The 20,943-nt window shown below is 52.1% G+C and overlaps 1 protein-coding gene across 1 annotated transcript in view; it reads left to right on the top strand.

Moving 5' to 3' along the window:
- INPP5D (inositol polyphosphate-5-phosphatase D) overlaps nucleotides 1-20,694 on the top strand; it is a 134,934-nt gene extending 114,240 nt beyond the window's left edge. Inside the window, exons 19-27 of the mRNA XM_060106077.1 lie at nucleotides 1,335-1,424; nucleotides 3,710-3,823; nucleotides 5,141-5,223; nucleotides 6,531-6,618; nucleotides 9,943-10,092; nucleotides 11,177-11,273; nucleotides 13,227-13,493; nucleotides 17,539-18,142; nucleotides 19,475-20,694. Coding sequence (XP_059962060.1) covers nucleotides 1,335-1,424; nucleotides 3,710-3,823; nucleotides 5,141-5,223; nucleotides 6,531-6,618; nucleotides 9,943-10,092; nucleotides 11,177-11,273; nucleotides 13,227-13,493; nucleotides 17,539-18,142; nucleotides 19,475-19,477 — 1,496 coding nt within the window. The 3' untranslated portion in view covers nucleotides 19,478-20,694. The remainder of the gene's footprint in view (nucleotides 1-1,334; nucleotides 1,425-3,709; nucleotides 3,824-5,140; nucleotides 5,224-6,530; nucleotides 6,619-9,942; nucleotides 10,093-11,176; nucleotides 11,274-13,226; nucleotides 13,494-17,538; nucleotides 18,143-19,474) is intronic.
- Nucleotides 20,695-20,943: the final 249 nt, after the last annotated feature.

Below are 20,943 nucleotides of genomic sequence, written 5' to 3'. Positions count from 1 at the left end.
TCCCCACTGTCCCCAGTCCCGGCACCTCCACTGTCCCCAGTCCCGGCATCCCCACTGTCCCCAGTCCCAGCATCCCCACTGTCCCCAGTCCCAGCACCTCCACTGTCCCCCATCCCAGCAACCCCACTGTCCCCAGTCCCAGCACCTCCACTGTCCCCAGTCCCAGCATCCCCACTGTCCGCAGTCCCAGCACCTCCACTGTCCCCAGTCCCAGCATCCCCACTGTCCCCAGTCCCAGCATCCCCACTGTCCCCAGTCCCAGCACCTCCACTGTCCCCAGTCCCAGCAACCCCACTGTCCCCAGTCCCAGCACCTCCACTGTCCCCAGTCCCAGCATCCCACTGTCTTTCTTCTTCTCATTCTCTCTCTCCATCCATCTCACTGTTGTTCTAAGTTGTCTTTTTGACGGTTGTTTGCAAGCGAGCAATTTTTTTTCCTGTTTACTGGCCATCTGTATTTCTCTTGTGAATTTTCTGCCCATGTCCTTTGGTTGGTAGAGGAGTGGTATGTTTATTTTTTCTTTGCTGATTTTTAAAAGCTTTATTGGGAAGGACTTATACCTGTTGATTGCCTTCTCGGTCTCCTGTGCTGTGTCTCCTTTGCCCACTGATGCTGGGTGTGTCCTGGAGTTTCATCCTCATCTCTTATCATCCTTCATGTCTTCCCGGCGGGGCTAAAACGTCCTCGAGGCCTCTGCTTCCACCTAACGTCATGACTCCAAATCTGAAGATAAATCTCCAGCCCTGAGTACCCAGGAGACATTTCCACATGACATATCAAAAGCACTTGGGACTCAGGATTCCTAGACCTCTGCTCTTTCTCTTACCCCCTCCAAACATGCTCTGCTGCCTTCCCTTCTCATCTAAGCACCAAGCTCCTTAAAAACATCGTCTACACTCAGTGTCTGCACTTTATCACCTTCTACTCTCTCCTGAAATGGCACCTTCAGTGGAAGGTGCCATTTCTCTCTGATGGGCTCAGTGACCCTAAATCCCCATCCCACTCTGGGCTGTGAGTGCCTCATCAATACAACAAAATGCTTAGACCAGAAAAAGCTCCACAGTTCATACACGCAATGATCTATATATTTAAAAACTCACAAGTCTTTAGGAAAAACTACTACAGCCACAATTAGCCATGGAGGAGACAGGGTCCCACTCTTTCACTACTTTCAAGCGTGGTGATGGAAGGTCAATGGAACAACAGGTACAAAACCATGAAACTTCTGGAGGCTTCCATAAGTGCAAGTTGATGTCTGCCATGCGTTTGCCATCCTTGGCTTGACCAGAAGGGTTTCTCCTTCCCTGCTCAGAAATTCCTTCCCTCCCCTGCAGGCAGCACCAGTGACATCATGACAAGTGACCACAGCCCTGTTTTTGCCACATTTGAGGCAGGAGTCACCTCCCAGTTTGTCTCCAAGAACGGTAAGCGGTGGGTGGTGTCCATCCCTCTGTTCTCCATGCAGACAGAAGGCCTGGGTGCTCATCTTCTGGTTGCAGCAATCAGTTGTCTGTGTTAGATAAAGGCTTATCCTTCCAGGCAAGTCCACAGTCCATCCATCGGGTCCCTTCATGTCCAAACCACATCATGATTTCAGTCCAGAGCAGGTTCTTGCCCTCTTTGGCAAATATGCCAGCTTTGTTTAAGCTTCAATGTTAATACAGTCTTTAAAATTGGGAAAATGAGTGTTTTCCAAGGTGTGGGACATGTGCCACCAAAGACAATTCCGGGTGGGACATGGATGAACGTTTATTAGTAAGGCATTTATTTTAATATGTTTTAGATATGACTCTTCTGTGTAAGGCAAGAGACACTGGTTTTCCATTTAGTCTTATGATATACCTTTTTATTTAAATACAATTATTTAAGTTTCAAAAGTGAGTCTATTTAAAGAAAACGTTAAGTCAATCTTAGTGCATGTGCGTGGTAGGCGGTAAAAGTTGTGAAGATAGGATGCGGGTCACCGAGTTTGGGGAAACATCAGAGTTAATAATACTCTATAGATTTGCAGGTAATTTTTCAAACAATCCAGCTCGGCCCTGGTAGCCAGGCCAGCCTCGTCCCAGCAGGGGTCTGGGTGTTGTCTGTGGCATGTCCAGCCCTGGGTCTGGGTGACCGGGGAGCCATGTTGTCACCTCCTCTGCCCACCCCCCACTTCCATGGTCAGCGGACATCATTTAAGAGGGCTGAGTGCAGGGCCCAATACAGGTTGGAAAAGCCTGTATTTCTCTGTGTCCTTGGTGCCCTGAGGGGTATAGCTGAGGCTGGAACCCTGTCTTCTGGGACACTCTTGCCCATAGGCTGTTGGGTCTAACATCCATGGCCCCAGCAGTGTGACCTCCACTCTCCACACGAGCCTTGACCCACCATCCTGCCTCTTTCCTAGCTCTGGTCACTGTGCCTTTCCAGAACCTTCCACCTCTTCTCCAGTCCCCACCCATCTCTCCTGTCTCTGAGTTCCTACAGCGTTGGTGGGGCAGCCTATGCATCACACCCTTGATGAGGACCCTCATCACATCCCCAGGGTCAGCCTTGCCCTCCCTCCACTGGCACACAGCAGATGCTCACAAACACCGATTACCGGAATTGAGCGTTGGTTGAACGTCTACCTAAGCAGAGCCTGGCCTTGGTGCCGGGGAGTTAAAAAAAGAAAGGAAGGCTAAGTGAAATAAGCCAGACAGAAAAACAAGTGCAAGATACATATACAGTATCACTTATACGTGGAATCTTTTTAAAAAAAAAAAAAGCCAGCTTCATTCAGAGAGTACAATGATGGTTGCCAGGAGCTGGTGGGGTTTGCGGGGAGGAGATGTAAGTCAAAGGGTACAAATTTCCCATTATAAGATGAACAATTTCCAGGGATCTAAAATTCAGCTTGGTGTGACCATAGGTAATGATACAGCATTGCACACTTAAAATCTGCTGAGAGTAGATCCTAAGCGTTCTTACCACACAATTAATCATGTGAGGTGACGGATGTGTTAATGATCTTGATCTTGATAATCATTTCAGAGTGTATATGTGTATCAAGTCATCGCGTTGTACACTTTAAGTATACACAATTATATTTGTCAGTTTGTCTTCAATAAAGGGAAGAAGAAAAAGAAAGGAAAGCAGGAAGGATGGGTGGGATAGAGGAAGGGAATGTGTGTCTCTGCTGGCTCAGAATTTATATGGAGGGAAAGAACACTGTTCAAAGCCAGCCTAAGGACACTTGCAAAAGCATCATCTAAATGAAGAGCATACCTGCAAGTTACCTGGGTACAGGTAAGCACGAGGAGCTCAGAGTAAGCTGCAGGGGTAGCTTTGCCCGAGCAAGGGGGACAGGCATCCCTCGCTACGTGAACTTAGACATGAGACAGATTTGGGCGTCAGGCGCCTGAGCCATTACACAAGCTCTCTTTGCAAGAACCCATGGGGGAGACTGAGGCATTAAGGGCGCTGCCCAAGGCCACACAGCTTTAGTGGCAAAGCTGAGCGTAGAACTCTTCCTGCTCTGCCCTGCACCAGCTTTGATTCGTCAGAGAGGCTGTCACCATCACGGGGGATGCTTGGTGCGGGTGGTGGGATTTCAGGAGAAACTTCTCCTTCCACTTAGATTCTCAACTTCCCCGGACCCTAGGAAGGAGCTCGGTGTCGGGGGGCTGGTTTGAAACGCTCCATCTCCAGACACGTTGTGGAACCGAATCTCTGTTCTCACCTATTCCAGGCCCCGGGACTGTCGACAGCCAAGGGCAGATTGAGTTTCTCAGGTGCTACGCCACGCTGAAGACCAAGTCCCAGACCAAATTCTACCTGGAGTTCCACTCGAGCTGCTTGGAGAGTACGTGCTTGCTGAACTGCCTTTTAGGGGGACAGGCACGGCTCTTCCACAAAAGCCTTGTCATTGATGGTGCTTTTCTCCGCTCTCTGGGAAAGACTACGGATTGGCCTCCAAGTGGGGGTGGTCACAGAGTGGGGCTGCAGGTGGATGGTACAAGGAGACACCCAGTTACTACAGGGGCCCCCAGTATCCCGCGATACTGCTGCTCCAGCCCCAGGGACGGGTCAGTCACTGGTGCACAGGCCGCTTGGCCCCTTGTAGGCAGCTGGACCCTCTCCTTGCCCCTCCGGGTAGAGTTTAGCCCATTCAAGGGTCCTCCAAGCTGGGGCTCCAACTCAACCAGAGGGTCCTGGGCAAAGATCCAGAGCTTGTGGAGGCCAGTGCTGGGGCCAGAGCAGCTGCTGGTAATCGCTTGTCCTTCCCCGGGGTCCTCTGCTCTTTCCTACGTCACAGGCATCTTTCTCAGGTGGTCTGAGCATCCAAAAGCAAACTAGAGATGGACGGCCATGCAACAGCCAGCAGCAGTTCGCACAAACTGTGTTTAGGAAACACCCTTTCTAGGTGACATTTCTAGGCATATTGTCTAAAGCTGTTCCACGGTGAGGGCATCTGTGTGGTTTCTAGCTCTCCTTGCTGAGATGGTTGGGGGTGGGGGTGGTGGGGGGGGGAGAGGCTAGCACATCAACGCCACAGAAGGAGGCATTTTGTGACGGGATGACAGATGCTTCCAGAAATTGGGAACAGGACCACCTGTGCCACCAGCTGCAGTGTTGCCCCTCCCTCTTTCCTCCTCAGACCCAGCCTGGGCTGGTGACAGGTCCGCCTTCTCCAGGAAGTCTCCAGGTCCCAGTTCACCTAGCAAGGGCGGAGCACTTCCAAAAATGATGAGGACTTTCGTGCGGGCGTTTTTAATAAAATATCAAGGCATTTGCATACATTTCTATGGAAACAGCATATTAGGAAGCTTAAATTAGCATTTCAAAAGGCTGCTTTCTTGAGTGGGAGGAACCATCATGTTTCCTAATCTTGCCTGTGATGTGATGATTTCTTTGTTGCCTGGTTTGTTGCAAAGTGGAGCCAAAAAAGAGGGGAATCTCTCTGAGTCTCCTAGAAATAATTAGACCGTGTTGGCAAATGACCATCCCCTGCACCAAAACAGAATCCCCAGCAAGCCTGACTCCTAAACGATGCTGTGGCCCCTACAGATATAAGAGGAAGGAGGGTATCTTCATTGGTCCTGGTGGGACAACCCAAGGGGTCTTCTCTGTCTGGTTCTTGTTCTGTTTTCTGAAAGCCAGCCTTCTTATCCTCGGACAGGTTTCGTCAAGAGTCAGGAAGGAGAAAATGAAGAAGGAAGTGAGGGGGAGTTGGTAGTGATGTTTGGCGAGACCCTTCCAAAGGTAATTCAAGAACAGGGTGGAGGCTTCCCTGGTGGCGCAGTGGTTGAGAGTCTGCCTGCCGATGCAGGGGACACAGGTTCGTGCCCCGGTCCGGGAAGATCCCACATGCCACGGAGCGGCTGGGCCCATGAGCCATGGCCGCTGGGCCTGCGCGTCCGGAGCCTGTGCTCCACAACGGGAGAGGCCACAATAGTGAGAGGCCCGCGTACCGCAAAAAAAAAAAAAAAAGAACAGGGGGGATCTTGCGTTCGTCAGCCAGCAGTGCTGGCCAGTGGCAGAGCTCCGGCCAGGCCTGACCAGAGGGAGTGGGAATCCCACGGGCCAAATGCAGGAGGGGCTGCCTCTCTTTCAAGGCAGCTTATGACGCCCTTCCCAGCAGTGGTTAAACGTGGGCCTGAGCCTAGTGGCCCCAACATTCCTTTTCGATTCCCCTGGTGGATTGTGGAAGGGATCTAGAGGGCGCCTCGTCTGACCGGGTGACTTTACAGAGAAAGGACCGGAGGCAGATCCCAGAGAGGCTTGTTCACGGTCACGCGGCTGCAGTGACGTTCTGGCACTTTCTGAATGGAGATAGAGTCCATCCTGTCGGTCAGCATGCACCCAGAGGCCTGCACAAGGGGTGTCTTGGTATCTGTGGATGGGAAGGAAAGGGGGACCTTTTCATTAGGCCCTACTGTGTCGGGGTCTGCACGAGGAAGGCTTAAGGTGTGAGAAGGTCCCAAGTTGTAGCCAGCATGTAGGAGTGAATCCAGGATGTGTGTCTGTCCCTCGCTGAGCCACCCTCCAACACCCCACAGGACAGTCCAGGCCCACGCGAGGGGCTCCGCTGCAGGTGGTAACAGGCCTCCTCCTGCCCAGATGGAGGGCAGGCCCCATGGTGCCCCCCTGCAATGCAGCTCCATCCCGGGAGGGGGCCGAGGAGAGGGCTGTACCCTGCTGGGGGGCAGGGAGTGGGGTGCGTTCAGACCTGGCTCCTGGTCCCACGAGTGTCTGTGTATCGGCCCGGCCCCATCCCCCTTGATCCTGGGGTGGGCAGAGGAGGGGGAGGAAGGGCAGGGAGGCAGTGGGGGACGCATGTTTGGAGTCAGGCCCTCTCCCCGGGGCCGGGGCACAGTGTGACGGGGTTAACCCCGCCTCGCTGTGCAGGGTGGACGCATGGGTTCCTTCCTGCTCTCTGGGGCAAGAAAATCAGGGATTCGAATTTGTTTAAAAAGAACGTCTACAGTGCTTTTCCCCATGCATTCCCCTCCTCAGCTGGCAGCCCTCACCCACCTGTCCAAGCTAATCCTGTGCCCGTCTCTCCGCAGCTGAAGCCCATCATCTCTGACCCCGAGTACCTGCTGGACCAGCACATCCTGATAAGCATTAAGTCCTCTGACAGTGACGAATCCTACGGTAAGGGTCCCAGGACAGGGGCTGCAGGTGCCACACCTGCTGATCGAGGCCTCTGATGTACGGGAAGCAGTGGTATCTCCTTCACAAAAGCCCACTGGCTGCTCCGTTACCCATCCCGGTGCTGCCCGAGGGACAGTTACTGGAAAGCTATCCTTCCGACCCCATCAGGCTCCTGGGACTGACAGCAAGCAGCCACAACACCTCCCATCTACGGAGCCTTTCCTGTGTCCGATTCTGTGCCAGGTGCTTGCACGTATTACTTGATTTATCCTGACATGACCTTGTGAAGCAGATATTATTCTCTCAATTAGTCAATAAGTAAACTGAGGCTCAGAAAGGTGAAGTGACTTGCCTAAGTCACACAGGTTGTAACTGGCTGAGCCCTAATTTGAACCCAGGTCTTCCCAGCATTGCTCAGTGCCCAGACCAGGCAGGCTTGAGAACGCCTGTGGCCCCAGTAACTGTCCTCCTAGAGAGACACCATCTTCTGTAAAATCTTCAGCCCGTCCATGGCCCCAGGTTTGCCCTTGCACTTGGTACATTCAGCGTGGAGTGAGGGGACAGGTAGCCAGAGAGAGTCTGGAGCCAGATCCATACGAGCCAGGCTAGAGGTAGATATCATATCCTGGGGACGGAAGGGAGCCACAGGAGAGTCAGGCAAGTTGGTAACATGGTCAGCTTTGCATCTTAGGAATATGTGTTTGCAGTGATCAACACGAGAGACGAGAGAGCCAGGATGAAAGTAGCGATGGTTAAAAAAAAAGGAGAGACAGGTTAAAATTGAGAGGTACTGAGAAGGGAAATTGACCACGGGAATCGGGGGAAGAGGGTCGAGGATGGCCCTGAACTTGTGGTTGGAGTTGCTGGGGTTAATGTTTCCGTTTCCTGAACGGGGCTGGCTGTGGCGAGCAGCAGGCAAAGGAGACTAAAACGGTTCAGCCAGAGGAGTGGGAGGAATGTCAAAGACTGGGCTCGGGGACGCGGTCAGAGCTGATCAAGGCGACGTGGTTGTGACAGCAAATGTGGCCGAGGGATCCAACCAAATAAAGAGCAGTGTCCTGCGGACAGAGGGACTTGGGCACTTGTGGGCTTGGGAGAGCCGTGTGCATGGCGAGGGAGTGAGCGGGGGTGAGGAGGCCGAGGGCGTGAGAGACCAGGATGAGAGACCAGGACTGTGATGGAGCAAAGAGAGAGGATCCACGTGGGTGCCAGGGTGTCGGGAGGTTTGCTGGCAGGAAACGGGAACACAGGTCTGACGGTTCCATTTTCTTTTCAAACACTGTAGTTCTCCTTTGTCTCCTCCTCTTGGTATTCATACTGACAAACAGCATATCATACTAATAACTAGGAAAAAAATCATCCAGCAGTCTCATTCCTTGCTACAGCAATCATTTTTATTTTGCTTTCACACTCCCATGTTCATCCATAGGCACACATAGATTTCTGTATGAATAATTATCACAGAGAGACCATTTATATTCTGCTTTCCTCACCCGGTATTAGATGATACACATTTTCCATGATCCTCCGACCCAGCCTTCATGATGGTTGCTTTTAATGGCTTCATAATATTCCATGGATTTTCTATATCCTCGTTTTTTAAAGTACTCCTTACTGCTACCTTTGAGGGTCTGCAAATTATTTTTGTTAGTGTTGTGAACAGTGCTGAGATGGATCTCTTCGTGGACATTTTTATTTTTTATTGAGGTATAGTTGATTTACAATGAGTTAGTTTCTGATGTATAGCAAAGTGATTCAGTTTTATATGTGTGTGTGTATATATATATATTCTTTTTCATATTGTTTTCCATTATGGCTTATTATAGGATATTGAATATCGTTCCCTGTGCTATTCAGTAGGACCTTGCTGTTTATCCATTTTATATATAGTATCAATAGTTTACATCTGCTAATCCCAAACTCCTAATTTATCCCTCCCCCACCCCTTTTCCCCTTTGGTAAGCATAAGTTTGTTTCCTATGTGAGTCTATTGCCGTTTTGTAAATAAGTTCATTTGTATCACCTTTTAGATTCCACATAAAAGTTATAAGTGATATCATATGATATTTGTCTCTGACTTCACTCAGTATGATAATCTCTAGGTCCATCCTTGTTGCTGCAAATGGCATTATTTCTTTTTTCATGGCTGAGTAGTATTCCATTGTGCATGTATGCCACATCTTTATCCATTCGTCTGTCGACGGCCATTTAAGTTGCTTCCATGTCTTGGCTATTGTAAACAGTGCTGCTATGAACATTGTGGTGCATGTATCTTTTCGAATTAGCGTTTTCTCCGGATATATGCCCAGGAGTGGGACTGCTGGATCATATGGCAACTCTCCTTTTAGTTTTTTTTAAGGAACCTCCATACTGTTTTCCCTAGCAGCTGCACCAATTTACATTCCCACCAACAGTGGAGGAGGGTTCTCTTTTCTTCCCTGTGGACACCTTTTATTTTCCTTTGGCTACATTTGTTATTCTTTTGGGTCGTCTCTTTAGGGTAAGTTCCCCGTGTTTGCTGGCTAAAGGGTATACATATGTTTGTGGTTGTTGATGCTCGGTATCCAACTGATGGCTGTGAAGGCTCCGTCTTACCTTGTGGACCTTGCCACATCCCAGTGTACAGGTTTCCCCAGATCCTTGCTGGCACTGGGTATCCTTTGCTTCTACTTTTGTTCATTTCATGTCTGTGAGAGAGTCCCTTACTGATGCCTTAATTTGCATTTTTGATGGCTCAGCAGACTGAACTAGTTTCCATGTACTGAAATCAACCATCTACGATTCTTTTTTGTGGAAAATGTCTGTGGGGTTATCTGCCCATTTATCTGCTGGAGATTTGATTTTGAGGAGTTCAGATAAAATACCCTCTGTGTGAAGCTGGCTGCAACTAATGTTCCCACTCAGTCCTCTTTCCATTTTTGTTTTTTCTCTGTGCAGAAGTTTTAAACTTTTCTATCCTATCTGTCAGTTTTGTTTTGTCATTTCTCACACTGCTTCAAAACTTGGGAAGTTTTTCCTTCCAGCAATCAGATTCGTATTTAATTCTGGTTTTCTGCTGGATTTTCTATGATTTACTTTATTTTATATCCACTAATCTGCGTGGAGTTCATTTTGCTGTAAGGTTTGAGATGTTGTCCTCAAATTGCTGAGGAGTTGTTCTGAAAGTTTTGTTCCATAATCCCTGCCTTAGCCATTGTCGCAAAGGATCATCTCGGCGGGAGAGCTAAATCTCCAGGCCAAATGCATGGTGTTTTTCTGGTGAAATGGCAGGGCTGGGTTGGGGGGTGGTGTCTTGACACGACTACTGTTTCCCCACCTCCCCAGGCGAGGGCTGCATTGCTCTACGGTTAGAGGCCACGGAAACTCAGCTCCCCATCTACACGCCTCTCACCCACCACGGAGAGATGATGGGTCACTTCCGGGGAGAGATTAAGCTGCAGACCTCCCAAGGCAAGAAGAGGGAGAAGCTCTATGGTAAGTAGGCACGACCCCTCCCCTGCTCCCTCTTCAGTGCTGCTGGGTCGGGGACAGGAACAGAATAGTCTCTCTGCTGTGGCCTCAGACAGAAATGCAGCATCGGAGGGGATCTCAGAGGCAATCTGGCCCAACCCTTAGCAGGTTCGAGAATTTCCCTACAGCACCACACCACCTCACAGCCACAGTCACCCTTGCCTGGCCCCAATCTTTCTTCCTTTTCACACAGGCAAGAGGTCATTATTTTCCTTCTCCTCTTTGCTTTACTTCTTGCTCCAAGGCACTCAAATAACAATGCCTAAAATGCGTTGGGCTTTAATTTTCTACTTGATCTATGAAATGATCAACTTATAAACGTTGTCTCATGTATCTCTCACCATAGCTCTGAGAGCCAGGTGCCACCCTTGTTCGGTAGATCAGGAAACTGAGGCACAGAGAGGTTAAGTGACTGGCTGAAGGTCACACACCGAGTAAGCGGCTGGCCCAAGGGGAAGGTGCAGGTTCACTCACGTAAATTCGTGAACAGTGAGACGGCAAGATGTGGGACGGTCTGACGCCCCCGGTTCGTGGGAAGGCCCTGGGCCATCACAAGTGCCGCCTCCCTGGGATGGGGCTCCTCCTTCTGCCCTCTGGGAGCTCCTTTCTCTAGCAGGGTCTAGACCTGAGGGGGACTTGGCACCCCTGCAACCACAGCCAGAGTCAGATGTGAAGACGGGGTCCCAGTTCCCCATGAAGCTCGTGAACAGGTTGGCTTTGGGCACCCAATGCTCTTGTGTTTCTTTTATTCAGATCTGCCAAGAAATATTTGTCTGTTTTATCCCTTGCTGACACCAACGAGTTGGAAATGTTTCATGAAATGACAACTCTGGGTCACACATGCCAACTCTCCTCCCTCTGGAGCCATGCAGGCATAACTAATCCATCACCGAACTCACACAAGGTCTCAGAATCTGCCCCCAGGCAGCCATTATTCACTTTCCAGCTTCCGCTTGCCAGGGGAAACCTCTCTGCCATCCTGGCCCAAACCCTGGGAGCTGGGCCCTTGCACGCTCTCACATGCCCTTTCCTGGCCCTTTTCTTGCAGACTTTGTGAAGACAGAGCGGGATGAGTCCAGTGCACCCAAGTCCCTGAAGAGCCTCACCAGCCAGGACCCCATGAAGCAGTGGGAACCTGCCAACAGGTAGAGCGAGGGCGGGGTGGGGGGGGGGCGGGTTGCCAGTGCTTCACTGCAAGCTAGTGTGGCTTTGCAGACCCAGGACTGGGAGTGGGGAACTGGAGCAGAGAGAAAGCAAGGACCCAGAGGGAAAGAAAGCGCTGGCCACGAAAGGCCTGTCATGCTTCCAGCTCCGAGGCTTCTAACCACAAACCCCTGGTGTGACTGCAACAAGGCCAGGGAGGCTGTTCTGTGCTGCAGAGTTCAGTTCAGTTCAACAAACACTGGCTGAGCACTTCCAGGTGTCAGGTTCTAGAGAAACCAAGGCAAATTAGGTGCAGTCCCCGCCTTAGGAAGGTACATCCTACTAGGAAGATGCCCAGTCCAGGGGGCAGCCGCCCCAGAGATGGTCGCCTGGAACAGCTGCGGTATTTCCTGAGGACCGGGGACATCAGCAGCCATGGCTCCAGGGCTAAAAGCCCCACCCTGTGACCAAGGCGGAAAAGCACTGGGGGGAAGTGCGTGCAGGCTGCTCTTGGCAGAGACTGGGCTGGGAAGAATCTGGACATCAAAGTCTGTATTACGAGGGGGGACAGAAGTCCCCGAAGAGCAGGGTCACCACAGCTCACGGATACTGTCTCGAGTTCAAGCCAGTGAGGTTTGTCATGGTATCCGTGCCAGCTTACCTGCCAAGGGGGCAAAGCTGTGCCAGGTAGCCGAGTGAAATCCCAAAAGCCACCGCCGAGCCTAGCTTATTCCTCTCCTCCTTTCAGCCCCCACTACCTGTCCCTCCAGCCCTCGCCCACCCCAGCCCCCTACCCCGTGCACAGCAACTCCCAGCCCCCTCCAGCCTCTGATGGTAGCCCTAGGCATGAAACTATCGCTTTCAATCTTTTTCACCTACTACAATCCCCTCGATGAAAGCACTGCAGCTCTCAAATGTCTGCTTGACCCCAGAATCAGGATCAGGGTAGGTCAACAAAGTATTTTCCACTGGACCAGCATTAGAGTTAACACTTACTTCTGAAGCAGGCTCGATGGATGGGAGTGGGATGTGCTCAGAACCAGGCTGGCTGAGCAGATGGGAGCTGGGGAGCGTGTGTGACAACCTATATATGCAGAACTCTACTTCCTAGTTAGTTCTCCGGAGAGCGCCGTCTTACAAGGAAGGACGACACTCCTGTTCACCAAGGGGCAGCACAGTGTGTGTCTCAGGGTCACCTCACCAGGTCTGGCCAGCCCCTCGACAGCTGTCAGCTGACTCCCCCACAGTGGAGGCTGCAGCCTTGACCTCTGTGACCTCCATGCTCATCCTTCCAAACACCCGCATGGCTGTCTCCATCCTGATGCCTCACAGACGTGCAAGCTGGCTGTCCCAGATAGAACTCTCCATTTACCAGCAACAACCTACCACCACCAACAACCCCCATAGTCACTCAGCCCTGCCGGCCATGCCAGCCTCTCATTCCATTCTGCCCACTTGCTCACAGGCCTTCAGACTGTTGCTGGGACAGGTCAACCCCTCGTACCGCAGGGCCTTTGCACTTACTGCTTCTCCCCTCCCTCCCTTCTCAGAGAGGCCCTCACTGGCCACCCTACGCCCAGGTGGTCCCAACCCTGGTCTACCTCTGCTCCTTTTGTTACTCTCAGTCAGACTTGAGCCGTGTGTAAATATCTCGTCTCTCAGGCACGGAGCTTGTTTTGTTCGTCTCCCCATCATACGTTGGTTCCACGAGAACAGAGACTGTGATTGTCTCATTTACAACCATATTTACTCCTATTGTTCCCGGTGTTACCAGGCACTCAGTAACTATTTTGTTGTATGAATAAATGAATGAATGAACGAATGAATGGATGAATCCACCACCCCAGAAGTGAAGGAGTTGAGGAGAGCCCAAGGGGGCATCAGAGGACACTCTCCTCAGGCTGGTGCTGACCTGGAGGAGCCCTGAGGTGTGACTTGGTGTGTCTCCCCCTCAGGGTCCCTCCATGCGGCGGCTCCAGCATCGCTGAAATCATCAACCCCAACTACATGGGCGTGGGGGCCTTCGGGCACATGAAGCAGACCGTGTCCCCCGATCAGCAACCCACCGCCTGGAGCTACGACCAGCCGCTCAAGGACTCCTGCCTGGGGCCTGGAAGGGGGGAGAGCCCTCCGACACCACCCTCCCAACCACCCTTATCACCCAAGAAGTTTTCATCATCAACAGCAACACGGGGCCCCTGCCTCAGGACGCAGGAGCCAAGGTGAGCGTCGTCTTCACGAAGGCCTCTCCCTTCCCTAGGTTTTCACTACCAGGAAATCTGGCCCTAGAATAGAAGCTGCGTGAGAGCAGCGATGTGCGTCCACTTTGGTCACTGACTCATCCCCGGGGCCTAGAACACAGTAGGCTCTCCGATTCTTAGCCTATTGGTGTAAACCTGAAAGGTTTTTTAAAAACAGGATTTAAAAAGTTTAAATATAGTGCCTGAGAAAAACACACTCCTGTAAAAACGACCTTCGTTGAAAAATACATTTCTGTAAGTAGTGAACCCTCGTCAACCTCCCACTCCCTGGAGGGCCCTGCGAACAGAGGTGGGAATTTCCACGTAGGAATGCGTCCCTCCCCGGCTCCGAGTTCCCCTCTCTCTTCTTAACCATGAGGGTTCCTGTTCCTGTGTGCAACTCTCCTGTCTCTCCTGCTGAGGCCAATTTGAAAAACCAGCAGCTGGGACCAGGAATTCCGAAGGGGAGGAGAACAGCCAGCCTGCAGAGGGAGGGGGTTCGGCTATGAAACTTCGGGAAAAACCCAGCGGTTAGAGAGAGCTGACCTGCATCGAGAACTGGTCCAGGCATCACGTGCCTGGAGGCCCGGAGCCGGGGAGGAACCCTCAGAGCCGCTGCCTTAACCAAGCAAACCCACGCATGCGCGCCTTGTGCAAACGCAGGATCGGGAGCCCCCCAAGTTTCTAGTAACCACACGGTGACAGTTGGAAATTAGAAGTGCAGACCTTAATTAACAACGATTGAAGAGGCACAAAATATCGTTCGCATCAGCTTCCTTTGGGGGCTGCCTGTACTGTTTATAATGACTTCAGGGCGCGGCTCTGGGCCTGTCTTCCCCTCTCTGAGGTCCCGTGTTCCCCATGGCATTTTCCATCGTGTATTAAGAGCCAGGGAAAGGCATGTTGTCAAGCACTGTTCCCCTCATCTCCCGCCACTTCCAACCCTCCCGCTCCTGGCCTGGCTGGAGTTTCCTCTGGATTGAAGGGCTGTTTACAATTCTCTTTCTTAAGCTTTTTCTCTTAAAAAAAAAAAAAAAAATACAACACTGGGCAGACAAATGGAAGGAGGAAGGGATGGAGCGAAGGAGGGGGCTGGGACAGGACAGGGCCTGCCCCCGAGCTCAGCCTTGTCTATCTCTGTACCTCTAGTTTTCACAATTGGTTGATAATATTGTGGACCCTGGTCTTTCCGTAAGAAACCTGGGGGAAGGAGAAGCAGCCTCAGTTTCCTCTCCTGGAAAAATGAGGACAAAAGCCACGTATGGCGGGTCCTGCGGCACCTCCTTGGCAAAGGTCACCTCTTTGGCGACCCCAGGAAACAGAGCTGTAAACAACTACAAAGAACAAGGGGACTGTTTAAGTGAAATGTTTTAAGTTCCCAAAGTCAATGTCTCTTTGTGCCCTCCTAACTGGAACACAGCATATAGCTGGGAACAAGGTGGAGAGCTGTTCTCTCCGGTTTCACGGGTGACAGCTTCAGAATGGGGACATCTGTGTAGGCCAGGGGCCCAGGCTGGGCTCTAAGCTCACTTCTCAGCAAGGAGATGATTAGAGGCAAGAAGCTGGCAGCTCCCACGTCTGCCTGCCACCCTCTTTGCTGCTCTTGACCCCCCACTGGGCCTGAGAGAAGGCTGTGGAAGTGGGGGTATCACCAGTCCTCCTAGCACTGCCCCATAAAAAAGTAAGGGACCAGCTGTCCCAGTTTGCCCAAGACTGCCTCCTTTTTTGCACTAAGAATCCCTCATCCCAGGAAACCCCTGAATTCTGGGAAAACTGGGACGACTGGTCACCCTGGACCGAAGTCATATGGTTAGAAAGAAGGCTCTTCTCAGACCCTGCTCGGCGCTTCACTCCTTTAGAAAACAGCCGACTCCGGAATCTGAGGAGTGAAATCATTGTGGCACAGGAATCAACTCCGTGCCCTGGGGATGGGTTCACTCACTCCACAGCTGTGGCTGCTATGGGAGCTGGTTTCTTTTCACCTTTGGTCAGGGAAATAAGACTTTTCTCCCCGCCCCCGCCAAGCCTTCCCCTCTCCGACAGTGACAGAAGCCCCCTCCTCGAGGGAAGACTTGCCTTGCCCCATCTCCTGCTCTTTTCCCAGGGCAGCGAGCTTTGCAATCACCAAAATGCTTGCACCCGGGGTCCTCTTCCTGGCCCTGGCCCTAATTCTCTGAGGCGAGACCTCTCCTATCTCCTCACTGAGCGTGGGCTTCAGGTGGCAGGTCACGCAGTTTTCTTTTCTCCTTCTTGCCTCTTCATCAGAAACTTCTGGTCGGTGCCCTTTTCATCCTCCTGGCCCTTGCTCCCTGTGCTAACTCATAGCAAAGGTCTTTGAGGATCCACAGGGGGTGCAGAGGATGGCCCATGGGGGCGGGGGCAGACTTCCAAAGTCTTTGTTCAAGGCCCCAACATTTCTGGTTATATAACTGCTTCCAGGTCTTTCCAAAGAGTAATGAGCAAAAGACCAAGTCTACATGTCCCTGAGGCTAGCCTCCCCGACACCCCACATCATCTTGTCTCACTGGCACCTGTGCAAGGATGACACCTTGCCTCTGTCCCCTGCCCACGCCTCCTCCCCAAAGAGTCCATTAGCCGTGGCTGTTTGGCAACTTTTGAGCAGTGTTTCAGCACACGCTCCATCAGTACGAGGCGTCACGGCCTGAACAGTTCAGTGCGTTTTCCAAGGGACCCACATTTTTTTCTCAAGAGCTTCCTTATTTTGCAGAAAGCAGAACCCAGAACACTCCCCCTGGGAAATTATGCCCTTGGCCAGAAAGTAAAATGTGTTCCCATTCCTAGTTCTCATAATTCGCTCAGCAGGAAATCACCTCCAGCAAGAGCAGTAATAAACCAGGAAACAGACAAACAAAGGAAGCTCTCACCTACCTTGGGGACAGCATGGAGCTCCTTCTCTGTCCATAAGTCAAACAGGCCAATTTTCTTGCTACTGGCTTGTTTCCTGATGCATGTCTCCAGGTTGCTTCTGATTTTCAACATAAATGCTGTCCGTTTTTTCCTTCTCCCTCTGAGTGAGGACACGAAGGAAAGCACACTCACCAGGCGCTCTCCGGGGAGAGGACTTTACGCAGAGGAAAGAATGCTGTGTTCATAGGGAATGTTGGTCCTCTGAGCACAGATTTCGTCTGGTTCACAGCCGCGTCCTGCACCTGGGGCAGCGTCGCACACTTGGGGGCCTCCTACACGGCTGTTAAATGGAGCTCCTTGACCTGGGACCCTCGATAAGCACAAGGCTTCTGTTCCCCTGAGGGTCAGAGGAGAATTCGCTGAAGACACAGAGGAGAGGCTGCAGGATTCTTGGGGGAAGGCAGGGAGGGAGGTCTGTTAGCAGCAGGGATGGGGGCGCCGGCTGTGGAGGGCAGGCCGCTCCGATGAGGATGAAGCAGGTGGTTTTGGATTGGGGTGCCGTGTAAGCCCCCCTCATCCCTTCAGTGAAGTCCCCCTTGCTCACCGATGCTCTGGTGTGCTCAGTTTCTATGGTGGAAAATGTCCAAGGCAAGAGCTGAGGTTACCTATGAGATCATCAATATAGGAGTAACACTTCCTTCTCCTGCCTTTTAAAAAAAAGTATTCTTGGGCTTCCCTGGTGGCGCAGTGGTTGAGAGTCCGCCTGCCGATGCAGGGGACACGGGTTTGTGCCCCGGTCCGGGAAGATCCCACATGCTGCGGAGTGGCTGGGCCCGTGAGCCATGGCCGCTGAGCCTGTGCGTCCGGAGCCTGTGCTCCGCAATGGGAGAGGCCACAACAGTGAGAGGCCCGTGTACCGCAAAAAAAATAAATAAATAAATAAAAGTTTTCTTTTTAATCACGGTGGAATTCACATAATATAAAATTAAGCATAGCATGTTTCAAGTGAACAACTCGGTGGCGTTGAGTACACTCACAATGCTGTGCAACCACCACGGCCATCTAGTTTCTTTATCACCCCCATAGAAACCCCACATGCATTAAGCAGTCATTCCCCACGTGTGTTTCTTCCCTGTGCATCCTCTTTCCCACGCTCCAGGCCCGGCGACGTGGGGAAGAGCGCGGGGGAACCTTTGCCTCCGGAGGACCCGCAGCTGACCAAGCCCGAGATGTTTGAGAACCCGCTGTACGGGTCTGTGAGTGCTTTCCCTAAGCCGGCTCCCAGGAAGGAGCAGGAATCCCCCAAGATGCTGAGGAAGGAGCCCCCGCCCTGCCCGGAGCCGGGAATGTTGTCGCCCAGCATCCTGCTCTCCAAAGCCCAGGAGGCCGAGGGCAGCAAGGGGACGGGCAAGCCTGCCCCCGCGCCCGCGCCCTTCCTCAGCCCCACACCCCGGCTCCGCTCCTTCACCTGCTCGTCCTCCACCGCCGAGGGCCGCCCACCGGGTGGGGACAAGGGAAGCCCAGGGAAGCCCAAGGCCCCCGCCGGCTCGCAGGTCCCGGTGCCGGCCAAGAGGCCCATCAAGCCTTCCAGGTCAGAACTCAGCCAGCAGCCCCCGGCGCAGCGGCCACCCCTCCCAGTCAAGAGCCCGGCTGTCCTGCACCTGCAGCACTCCAGGGGCCGTGACTACCGTGACAACGCCGAGCTCCCCCATCTCGCCAAGCAGCGGCCCGAGGACGCGCCGCCCGGCCGGGCCGCCATGCAGGTGCGCTCGGGGCGCAGCGCGCCGGGGAGCGGGTGCGCAGGCGCGGGCCTGTGATACAGGTGCACGTGGGTGTGCGAGCACGTGAGTGATACCACCACTGTGTCCAGGAGTGCGCTCAGGTGCACATGCACGGGTAGTGCATGCGTGTGCACATGTGTGATACAGCCCACCATGCCTAGGAGTGTGCTCGGGTGCATGTGGGCTCTCATCCATGTGCGTGAGTGTGCGTGTGCATGTGCGTGATACAATGACCCGGCCCGGGAGTGGGTTCCGAGAAACCGTTGTCTGGGAACTGAGAATGAGAAAGGAGGTAGAGACAGAATTTGAACCCAGCCTGTCCCCAAAGTCCCTGCTCCTACATTGAAAGGGTTAAAGGAGGGCCTGGGGGTAAACTCGGAGTCCTCTATGTCAGGCCCATAGGAATAAGGCTTCATAGATACAAAAAGAGCCCAGATCATTTATATCACGTTATCATCATTAGTATTAGTACTTAAAATTTTTCCAGTATTTTAGGGACTTCAGACTCAATGTCCCCTTCCTTCCTATAGAATAAGATTTCTGGGCTTCCCTGGTGGCGCTGTGGTTGAGAGTTTGCCTGCTAATGCAGGGGACACGGGTTCAAGCCCTGGTCTGGGAAGATCCCACGTGCTGCGGAGCAGCTGGGCCCGTGAGCCACAGCTACTGAGCCGGTGCGTCTGGAGCCTGTGCTCCGCAACAAGAGAGGCCGCAACAGTGAGAGGCCCGCGCACCGCGATGAAGAGTGGCCCCCGCTTGCCACAACTAGAGAAAGCCCTCGCACAGAAACGAAGACCCAACACAGCCAAAAATTTTTAATTAATTAATTAAAAGAAGGCTCAACATTAAAAAAAAAAGATTTCTTTTTGAGCAAAACTAATAGTGGTTAAGAACAGATTCTGGAGCCACACTGTCTTGGGTTTGAATCCCAGCTGTCCCACTTTCTGGCTCTGTGCCTTGAGCCTCAGTTTACTCATCTGTAGAAAAGGGGGCAATCAGGAACCTGCCTCACAGGTTTACAGGGAGGATTAAATTTTATTATATATCATTACTATATGTTACAACTTATATGTAAAAGGTATGTATCATCCATTGCATATTATTTCATATGTATTATATATTACTCCGTATGCATATAATATATATGCACATATATTAGAATGCGTGTAAGTACTTAGAACAGCGTGTTGGCCCCCTTCAGCACTAGGTTAGCACTAAGCCTGCTCTAGCCCAGGGCATGCAAGGACATGGGGACCTTTAGTTAAATCTGGCCTGGCGAGAATGCAGAGCTGACAGTCTTCTGTTTTTGTCCCACAGTGAAGCCCCTGGTGAGCTGCCAGCAAGATGGGAGCCCAAAGGAGCAGCACGAAGCTGCTGGGACCCTCTCCCAGGACCCCTGTTCGCTCCTCCTACCCAGCTTCCTACGCAGGGCTTCGTCTTTTTCAGGAGAGGGTCTAGCTTCTGTGTGGTCAGCAAGGTGCACTGGCTGTGAAACTTGACACCCAGCACCAAAGTTGGAAGGAAAAACCCACCTGATGGGCACCAAACAACCCGCACACCTGGGCCCCCAGCTTGATCTTGGTACTTGGGACCCAAGAGCCTTGTTCCGGCTGCCGTTATGAAGAAAGGAACTAAAGTGCTGATTTGCGGGTAGAGATATAAATAATAATAATAATAATAATATTAATAATAATAATGGCTACATGTAGGGAGCACTCAGCACCTGCCAGGTACTGTGCTAAGTGCTTTATGAACATTATGAGTTGAGTCTTTAGCCAACTAAAACCACGTTCCCAGACCCCTCGGTTCAAAACAGTGTGTCCTGAGTGGTTTGGACAAAGCATTAAAAATTAAGGCTAGTGCCCTCCTGTTGTGGGACAGCGCCTGGCCTTTAGGGAGCTCTGAGGAATGAGTGGTTAATTTAGGGTACAGTGAACCTGGCCTTGTCTAGCTTCAGTGATGCAAACTGCTTTAGCTAAAGCTGCCGGGGTCCGGCAGAGTCGGCGTGGAGAACAGGGATCTCTGGGTCATCCTAGTTCTTTAGTTGGAAGAAGAAAGAATACCAGCTCCTACTCTCCGGTGAAGAAGAGATCTGGCTTCAGCCTGGACTGGCGATGCCCAGGCTCGTGCCAGGTCCCCCATGCCCTCCTGCAGGTGGGCAGACACCACCAGGCCACGGAATGAGCCACACCCCGAGCCTTATCTCATCGTGCTAATAGAAGAGTCTATGCTGTTCGTTAGTTGCTCCAGAAAGCCAGCTTTCCCACCTGGCTGCCGGCGAGGGCGGGCCTCTTGGTGCCTGGCTCTCAAAGCAGTGCAGCCTTTTCTTTCCGAACTCTGTGGCTTTTGGCCCTGCTTCCTTGGTTACTAGGAGACTGGATTGGTGATGCTTGTTCTTGTGTTGCTTTTTGACATAATGAAATTAATGTAGGAAACCAAATCCAGAAGTGTGTGTGAGTTCAGGAGGATGGGTGTGCACCCCACATCCCCATGTGTGTCAGTCTGCGTGACCAATAAATTGTGCTTTTCTCACCTCCCACCTGCGTGGCATTTTTTCCTGACATTCAGCCACAGACATGCTTCTAGGCTGTCAGGGCTGCAGAGCGGGAGCCCAGGGAGGGGAGGATATCGAGGTTCACGGTAGAGATGGGCCAGCATGGTCCTGACCAGAGGGGACACGGTAGAAAGAGTTTGAAGTTGGGCGTGGACCAGGAACAGTGGGAGACATCACACATCTCCGTGGGACTCCAGGCACACCCTGCAGCCACCAGACTTCCATTAGCATT

The sequence above is a fragment of the Mesoplodon densirostris genome, chromosome 8, assembly GCF_025265405.1.
Source record: "Mesoplodon densirostris isolate mMesDen1 chromosome 8, mMesDen1 primary haplotype, whole genome shotgun sequence".
NCBI lineage: Eukaryota > Metazoa > Chordata > Mammalia > Artiodactyla > Ziphiidae > Mesoplodon > Mesoplodon densirostris.
The sequence above is the reverse complement of the archived record's forward strand: the minus strand, read 5'-3'. Positions and strand labels throughout refer to the sequence as shown.